At 40.1% G+C, this 9,643-nt stretch overlaps 1 protein-coding gene across 1 annotated transcript; it reads left to right on the top strand.

Moving 5' to 3' along the window:
- The first annotated feature begins 243 nt into the window (after positions 1–243).
- On the top strand, positions 244–9,081 carry TEX30 (testis expressed 30). Its single transcript, XM_006846673.1, has 6 exons — positions 244–354; positions 5,169–5,242; positions 5,647–5,877; positions 7,092–7,143; positions 7,793–7,998; positions 8,637–9,081. The coding sequence occupies exons 2-6, from the start codon at positions 5,228–5,230 to the stop codon at positions 8,808–8,810; spliced, it is 678 nt and encodes a 225-aa protein (XP_006846736.1). The 5' UTR covers positions 244–354; positions 5,169–5,227; the 3' UTR covers positions 8,811–9,081.
- Positions 9,082–9,643: the final 562 nt, after the last annotated feature.

Here is a 9,643-nt window from a genome sequence, read left to right as displayed (position 1 = left end):
AAAAAAAAAAAATCCTGGCAGAATGGAATTCATAATAGATCCCGATCATCCAGTTATTGGTGAGACAAGGTGGTCAGTCCTAGCTCGCTTTCCTTGGACTCTGCTCCCGACACCGAATAGTCCCATGGGAATTGGCGGGAACTCTGGCGCGCAAAGCAGAGGCGGGGTAGAAAACTCCCATTCCCAGAATGCCCGCGACCCAGTTCGCGCGTCTGGGGGGCGGAGTCCGGAGGCGCGTGCGCAGTAGCGGAACGCGTTGGTCGGTGAGCCGAGGCGGTCGCTTCGAGCTCGGTAGTTTGCTCCTTGAAGGGAGTGAGGGCGGTTGGGCGTACCTGGCCATTTTTCCCTCCCTTGGTAAGTGCGGCGGCGGCGGTTGGGACACCCCGGTTGTAGAATGGCTCCCTGAGGTAGTGGTGGCGCGTCTGCCGGCCCCGCCTGGAGGCGTTGCGGGCTGCCGTTCCTTGCCCCTCAGGAGCTGTTAGTCCGGATCGGTGAGGCTTTGGGTTTAAGTTTGGTGCCCGTGGTCTTGGCGAACTAGGAAGGCGGAGTGTAGGGAGGAGTTAGGACGCGGCCAGCCGAGCGGGCTCCACATGTATTCCATTATCCAGTTGTCCGCCGACTGTATCGGAGAGGTTCGATCCCGGGCCCCTCGGGAACGACCCCCAGCACCGCCCTGGCACACGGGCATGTGTTTCATGGGTGGAAGAGTGAAGCAACAGCTTGGGCCCGCTCAGTGCATCACCAGGTCTTGTGAGGCGTCATTTGGAAATGTCCGTTGTATTGTCTGCTGCGGGCGGTTGCCCAGCGCTTTCTAGACTCCCTGACACCCCGTGCAGCGGTGTAAAGTGTAAAGCGGGGGATGCCCACGGATTTCCCCCGGAAAGTGGAACGATCAAGGCCGAAGATGGGGTGACTTCCCGGGGGGCGAGCATTCCAGCCGGCGGTGGAATCCCTGAGTGCTAAGTGCGGGCTCGGCGCTCGGCCCCGGGCGTGCGCTCTTCTGCCTGATGACGCGTCTGCGCCGGGTCAGCGCTGTCACCTCTGCGGTGCCGTTCGGGACCTCGGGGCCGCCGGGGATCGGCGCCAGCTCGCTGGGCATCAAGAAGTCTCGAGGGGAGCGTTTTTCTTTAAGAAAAAAAAAAAAAAAACCTCAAACCCTATGTTGTTAAGGAGGGATTACTGTAGGTTCAACACGGTGGATTGGATGCGAGCATCTGCTTCTACTCCCTCTTAAAATTTCACTAAAAAGGATTTTTCAAAGGCATCAGCCCACAAGGATGGCGCCAATGGACAGAATGATTGGGCTCCACAAAACAAATGTCTTAGCAAATCGTTGTTGGATACTGCCGTCGAGTTGGTTCCGAGGAGCGGCTGTTGAGCTTGAACTGCCGACCTTGCGGTTCAAACCTACCTTCTGACCCAGTGCTTTACCCTTCGGCGCCGCACCAGGACTCCGTAGTTTAAGTCCAAATCGAAATGAGGGATGCTGCGAAACCATACTGTAACGACAATATCTTCAAAATGCGTAGAAACTGGCATATCTAAGAGCAAGGGAATGGTGGTGGGAGTGGGTGTGGGAGTTTAAGCATGGCCAAGCATAAGCTGGCCCCGCGGTGGCTCCGAAAGATAAGCACTGTACTATGGAGCCACAAGGTCGGTGATTGGAGCCCACCAGCTGCTCTGCGGGAGAACAATGAGACTTTTTGCTCCCGCAAACTCTATACAGGGTTGCTATGAGTATGAACCCCCTCCACGGCACTTAACGTGGTGGCAAAAACTGAAACATCAGTGACCTGAATTCTCTGCCCCTTGTCACAGGTTTGGGTGACTGTATGGCACTGTAGGCTAAGTACTGGACTGCTAACCTCAGGGTCCCAGCCACTCCTCGAAAACGCTTTACGAGTTCACTGTGAATCATCACCAACTCGACGGCAGTTAAAAACAGGCAAAAATTAATGGAAGCATCTCTTCCCCACTTCACACTCGGGTGACGGCCTTTCTCTCTGTTATAAGACTTAAAGCGTATTAAGAAAGTAAGAACTGGAGAAGTTCATCCTGATGTGGACTACGTTTATGAAAAAGAATCCTGGTAGCATAGTGTGAGTTACGCTGTAAGGCCAGCGGTTCCAATCTTACCTGCTGCTTTTCAGGAGAAAGATGAGGCTTTCTGCATCTATAAAGATTTACAGCCTCTGAAACCTGTAAAGGGTTGTTATGAATCTCAGCCTACTGAACAGCACGATAACCACCCTATGTTTATGACAATTAAGTTATGTTTGTTATTAGTACAGTGGAGTCGCTTCCAACTCATAGTGACCCTGCACAGGGTTTCCGAGGCAGGAAATCTTTACTGGTGCAGAACCCCTCATCTTTCTCTCCTGAACAGCTGGTAGTTTTGAACTGCTGACCTTAAGGTTCGCACCCGATTCTAACCACCACACTACCAGAGCTCCTTAAAGTTATGTTTGTTAGGTGCCGTCGAGTCGGTTCTGACCCATAGCAACCCTGTATAGGGTTTCCGAGGAGCAGCTGGTGAGCTTAAACTGCCGATGTTGCAGTTCAAACGGCTTTGCAGTCTGGCTCATTAACCCACAGCGCCACTTAGGAATGCTCAATTCCTTTATCGCCCCCCTTCCACTCCCAAACTTTTTGTACCTAGGCTGTTTGTTTATTTAACCCAAAGTAGCTGATTCTGTAGTCTCAAGAGAATTCTACATGCACACTGTAAAATCTCATTCTCTAATTATGCTCTGTAGAGTCACAGAGAACACTGAACTAGCAAACAGAGCTTTCACCCCTGAGGGAAATACAGAATTATTGTTTTGTGAGCTGGTTGCATGCAACTCAGAGACCCTGCATAGCATTTCCAAGGAACTATAAACCTTTATGGGGGCAGAAAGCCTCATCCTTCAAGCACCTGGTCACATTTTTATCAGTTGGTAACACAACCTTGATTTATGTGTGTTTTTGTTTAAAGACGTGTTGCTTAATATATGTTATTGATTCATTACCGTTGATATCTGTTGAAATTCATGTAACATTTTCTCTGTAGGACATACCACAACCGTCTTGCACATGAGAACACTAGACAGCACTTATAACTGTTTGAGGCCATTTTAAGTAGCACAATTATCAACAAAAACCACAAAAATTTGACAAGCATGGCTGGAAATATACTGTGAAAAAGAACCCTTATTTACAATCTGAGAGCAGAAGCAAGGCAAAACATTCAAATGTAGGTGATAACACATGCATAGGGTAACTCAAATTTTTTGCTGCCGTCTGCATGTTCTTAAAATGATCCTCAAAAGCACTGATTTGGGGTTGCAAATAAGTTGAACAAGTATTTCCTTGAATTAATGCAAACGGATATACCCTTTGACAGCAAAAATATACCTACACACGTGAAATAATGTAGGATGGTGCCACTCATGGCAATATTGTGATAGCAAAATATCGAAAACAATCACAGTGTTCATTAGTAGATGACTGGGTTATAGTAAATTATGCATAATAGCTCTTTCATGCTGTCATAAAGAATGAAAGATGCTTAGTGACTAGTGAAGATATTAGGCAGTGTCCAAGAGGGTTTAGAAGAATGTGACTACCTGTTTGCAAAAATGAAAATTCATATATATGAGGGGACCTCAAAAGTTTTTGGAAAATGAAAAGATACAGAATTTTCACACAAACTTGATGAAACTCCCTTATGTATTGAGGGAGACTTTATTATATGTTCTTGGTATCTTTTGAACCTATTCAGTAAATATTAACAGGAAAAAAATTGGTGAGTAGTGAAGATCCTGATACTAACATCCTAAAAGATGGCTAGGAGTAAGAAAGAATCTTATTCAGGTTTCTGTGATGATGCTGTATGACAACATGCTTGCATGTTAATGGTGTGCAGCTTTTCATGCTCATAGTTCAGATCAGCTGTGCTTTAGTTGATCTTGACTAAGTTGGACTACATACAGACTTTAGTTGTGGGTTTATATCTACTCCAGATATCTTCATTTCTGGGACCTAGCATGAAAAAGCAAAGCTGCCTGGGCCATGCTGTTCTCCTAGCCCAGGGGAAGATTAAGCGAGCTGGTGGAAATTTGCCAGGTGGGAAGTGGCACACTGAAACATCTATATCTCAGTGGTTAAAGTTTAAGTCTCATAACCAAGGCCCAAACCTCAGAAACTCAGAGATGTGCACTCTGCCTACTGGGAGGCACTGCAGAGTTGCATGACAAACAACTATACAAGAGGACTTCAAAAAGTGTGGGAAAATAAATTGAAAGATAGTGGAATTTTTCCATGAACTTTTTGAAGTTCCCTTGTACTTCTATTTTAAGGAGAGGCACAGAGTTAGTAACAATGATAAGGATGGAAGTGAGTTAACAACAAAGATAGTATGAAATTAAGTTGAGGTTAGTTGTTTGAGGAAATGCTTAAAAATATTTATTGACAAGGTACAGCATATCTTAACGCTTCTATGTCAAGGCATCATGGTTGTTTTATCCTATATACAACAGGTGCCATCCCCAGCGCTAGACCTATAACCAACCAATTCTCAGTGCCCACAGAGCCTTGAAAATATTGAATTAATTATTTCTATCTAACCCATATCCATAGCCTTTGAGACCATGTGACCCAGAGGCCTTCAGTTTTTAAGCTAGCAGACTGCTACATCATTCTCCCTCAGAGCGGCTACTGTGCTCCAACTGCTGAACTTTTGGCTACTAGCCCAGCGTTTAACCCACTGTACCATCAGGGCTTCTTGCACTGAAAAGAGAGAGAAAAATGAATTGAGGAATTGAGAGGTAACCACTGGTCTTGTGCGTGTACCCTGACCCACAGAGGAAAGTGATTATGAGAGATTTGAGGGGCAACACCTGAGCTGAACGAATGGGGGACAGCGTCCTGTTCTACTTCACTGGAACTTGCAGGTCTCTCCCCAGCCAAGGTCACAGTTCCTATTCCCCATGTCCCTGCTCTTGCTTCTGGAGCCATCTGCTCTTGAAGGTGCGGTGCCCAACCTCACCTTGCACACATGGAGTGAAGCACCGTCTTTAGAGAAGTATTTGTTATAAATGTGTTTATTTCAGTTACTGAAAGTGTTCATTCATAGTTTGTGTGTTATATGTGCCAACCCACCTTTCATCACAGAATCTTCTTTTCAGGGAGATGTCCTTTGCCTCTCAGATGTAATGCACTTTAAGTTTGTTATTCAACAGTGAAAATGAGTCATACAGAGGTAATATTTTTGTATTTCTGCATCTTCTGGATTCCCTCTACTTTGTTTTTTGGGTAACCATATGGCTCTAGAGTAATTTTTATACTGTGAGGGGCAGTATAGCAATAGTGGTTAAGACTAAGGACTCGAGCAGATTGCTAAATTTGAATTCTATCTAGAGCTATAGATTTCTCATCTATAAAATGGGGATAGTAATAATGTTTGCCTTATAGAATTATTAGAAAGGCTAAATGAGTTAATACAAAGCAATAATTTGTAATAGTGCTTCTTAAAATAGTAGGTATTATTGGTGTTTACTTAGCAGCCATGCCTTGAATCATGAAGCTCTCAGAGGAAACTAGTTTATCCAAATAGGCAAGGAAGTAATTACTGATTATTGATCCCATTATTTTCTTGAATTTCAGGTTAAATTAAAAATACCTTTTGGAAATAAATTACTAGATGCTGTTTGTTTGGTACCTAACAAGAATTTAACGTACGGAGTAATTCTTACACATGGAGCATCAGGAGACATGAATCTTCCTCATTTGATGTCACTGGCATCCCATCTTGCATCTCATGGGTTTTTCTGCCTGAGATTTACCTGTAAAGGCCTTAATATTGTACATAGAATTAAGGCATATAAATCAGTTTTGGTAAGAAATTTTCCTTATATTTACTTAGAACGGAATTCTGTTTAAATTCATAATAAATTTAAAGCTTTATTTAGCAGTTATTTGGTTTAAGCTTTCTTTAATGAGTATCTAGAAAATCAACAATACATAAGGGCTGGTTAGATTCTTCTTTTTTGCCATGAGTTAGTTTCCTTGGAGATATAAGCTAACATAAATGCCCTCTGTGATAAATGCCAAATAAGCTACTTTTGATGTAATATTCCTATTGGTATTATGTGACATTAGGATATAATTTTGGCATTCTAGAATATTTTGTCTGCTATACTCTACATGTACAAATACTACACTATTATTTAGATACATTGCTTAAAATTCCTGGATAAAAGCTAAAATTTCTTTTAGCCTAAATTGTTTCAAACTTAAGATTTTTAGAATTTTCAGTAATTACTTTTACTAATTAGAAGTTATATTTATATCTCTGATGAGTCAGTGGCTAAATACTTGACTACTAACCAAAAGATCTGCAGAAGACCTGGCGATATGCGCCCTTAAAAGCTACTTTAATTTAAAAAGGAAAAAATGCCTAGAAAACCCTCTGGTGCAATTCTACTTTGTCACTATGAGTCAAAATGGATTTCAAGGCACACAGAATGAGCATTATATTAATTTTACTAATTAGATATTGCCAGCATTTGTTGGAAGACTTTACAGACCTTCATTTTATGTACAATGGGGCTTTAAACTTTGTGAAAAAAAGCAATGAAAAGACAATGGAGTTTTCCCATGAATCTTTGGAAACCCCCTTGTATTTACAGTTTCTTCTTTGAAAGTGATTTGTCATTGTGTGCCGTCTAATTGGTTCTGACTCTGTCATAGGGTTTCCAAGAGCTTGTGGATCTGAAATGCCAACCTTTCGGATAGCAACCCAGTGCTTATCCTACAGTACCACACCACGGCCCCCAAAGTGTATAGTACTTGAATAATTTTAGAAATATTCCTTACATATTTACCTGTATTGCCCAACATATGATTTGATAGTGAAGCCATGACTAGAAAAGGAACTTCTCTCAAAAGAATCATACATTATAGAGATGATATAGCTTGAGATTTTGTGGCTTTTTGTGTAGATTTTCATATATTTCAGTAATGATAAATAATATATCTTGGTTTCCCAGTGGACTAGTTTATGGGAGAAGAATTTACCATTTTTTGGTTGATTTTTTTTTTTCTCCTAGAGTTACCTTAAGACCTCAGGAGAATACAAACTTGCAGGTGTTTTTCTTGGAGGTAAGTTACAATATTTATGAGCAATTGGTTTAAAAATCTATATATTTTGATATAGGAATAGATCATTGAGAATTAAAACTAATTGATGACAGGAAAGCTAATTTAAAGATTTTTTTTGTTTTAGTATAACACTTCATTGATGTAACGGTATTTTATTTATTTAAAGCATATTTAAATCTCTTGTACATTTACTGAAACATATAAGAATCTCTCCTGATCACCCTAAGTGATTTCCTTTACAGAGCTCATCCCCAGTGCTTTGATTCTTCAGAAAATAATTGCTACTATTATCTTTTTTTTTAACTTATAATCAAGTGTTAGCTTTTTATGAGGCAATAGGTGTCCATTGTGGATAGTGTTGCGGACTGCCGTCTAGTCAGTTCAGACTCACCGCGGCTCTGTATAGGGTTTTCTAGGAGCCACTGGGTTTGAACCGCCAACTTTGTGGCTAGCAGCAGTCCAGTGCTTATCCTACAGTGCCACATCAGGATATTATAACTTTTTAACTGCTACATTTTTGTAGTTAAATGATTGGTTGATATGTAAATATAGCAGATAAACAGGAAATGAAATGTAACTTGCCACACCATCACCACAAATTATATGAATATTTGTATTTCAAACTCAACATAAATTTCATTGATTTTAGGTCGTTCAATGGGTTCAAGAGCAGCTGCTTCTGTAATGTGTCATATAGAGCCAGATGATGCTGATGATTTTGTTCGAGGTCTCATTTGTATTTCTTATCCACTTCACCATCCAAAACAGCAGCATAAACTCAGAGATGAAGATCTCTTTCGTTTAAAAGATCCTGTTCTATTTGTGTCAGGCTCAGCAGATGAAATGTGTGAAAAGGTGAATTATAACTCAATGTATGTGTGAATGAGAAAGATATCATGGGAATAAGACATTAGCCTGCAGCATTAAGTTTCTTAAAAAGGTGACATTTTAATGGTGCTTTTGTGCTTTATTTTATTTACCTTTTTGCTCTGGAGAACTTAAAAATCTAAGCATACTGACAATAAATTCAACTCCCTGGAAAGAGTTGGTAAATGAATTAACTCTTATTTGAGAAGTGAAAGATTCAAAATAAATAATTGAATCTTCTGATTTGGGAATTATGAGGGTTTTATCATTTCTATATTCAGGCAAACGTTTCAATTCATTATAAAATTGAATCTTGAAAAAATACACATTTTTTCCCAGAGCATCTATTTTCCTTGGAAAAAATACATTTTTAGAGAATTGGTTTTTCTCCAATTAGTAACTTTTATCATTCATAACAATCGGTTCTGTAGAACTTAATGTACGTGAGAGAAGTAGACTACTTCTGTGGACATTGCCGTCCACATTCCATTGTCTAGGAAATTGCCTGTAGAATAGGTCTTAGATACTTGGTGGATGGATGCCAGCATAGGCAAGGGAGAGAGAATCTCTCTTAGCTAAACACTAATAAAGCATTAGTCTAGTGTCCTCTTCTGTTTTTTCTTTAGAATTTGTTGGAGAAAGTGGCACAGAAAATGCAAGCTCCTCACAAAATCCACTGGATTGAGAAGGCAAATCATTCCATGGCAGTGAAAGGACGGTCAACAAATGATGTTTTCAGAGAAATAAATACACAGATTTTGTTTTGGATTCAAGAAATCACTGAAATGGACAAAAAATAGTTGTCATTAGTTAAAAGCCATGCTATTTTGAATACAAATACAGTTAATTTGATAAAGAACGTTTAACTCAGCATTATGAGATACATTGCAGACTAACTTAAGGTTCTTTAATGTTTCCCTTTTTAAAATATGTTTTAATTGTGAAATTAATGTCTTTTACAACATTTCTTTTCAAAGCACTGTTATAGTTGTATAAAGATGATGTACAAATATAATTTATTTTCATTAGTATAGTTGAGTTTTTAAAAAATTAAACATTTGGATTTTGTTACAATGGCATTTTAGTTTTATTGATAAGCAACTGAAAAAGTATTCCGGAACAAAGTCATCTTAAAACGGAAAACACAATTTATTTTACTGTTCTAAAGTTCATCATTGTTATGGAGTATATAAATCTACTCATGTAGTCTTTTATTAAATAACAGTGAAAGAGTAGAAAAGGAGATTTACAAGGATGGAGCTCCTAAACATTGTTTTTAGAAAGAAGTAACTTTCATTCAAGAACTATTTTCTGAAAGCCTGTTATACACAAGGCCTTATTAGGTTTGCAAAGACAAGCACCGTCTGGAGATACAGTAGTAGTGGTGGAAGTAGATATGTGTACTAACTCTGAGGGAAATGAAATAGAACTAAATGTTATTGTTACATGCTGTTGAATCAGTTCTGATTCATAGCGACCCTGTATAGGGTTTCAAACACTTGTGGTTAGCAGTCAAGTGTTTACCTTGAAGCACCATACCAGGACACCAGGGACTAAATAGTAGGATTTCTATCAGTGCTATATGTAAACAGAGTTGGGATACTTGATTTTGCTTAGGGAAATTTACCTGTAC

This window comes from Chrysochloris asiatica, unplaced genomic scaffold (assembly GCF_000296735.1).
Source record: "Chrysochloris asiatica unplaced genomic scaffold, ChrAsi1.0 scaffold00029, whole genome shotgun sequence".
In the NCBI taxonomy this organism is placed as follows: domain Eukaryota; kingdom Metazoa; phylum Chordata; class Mammalia; order Afrosoricida; family Chrysochloridae; genus Chrysochloris; species Chrysochloris asiatica.
The sequence above is the reverse complement of the archived record's forward strand: the minus strand, read 5'-3'. Positions and strand labels throughout refer to the sequence as shown.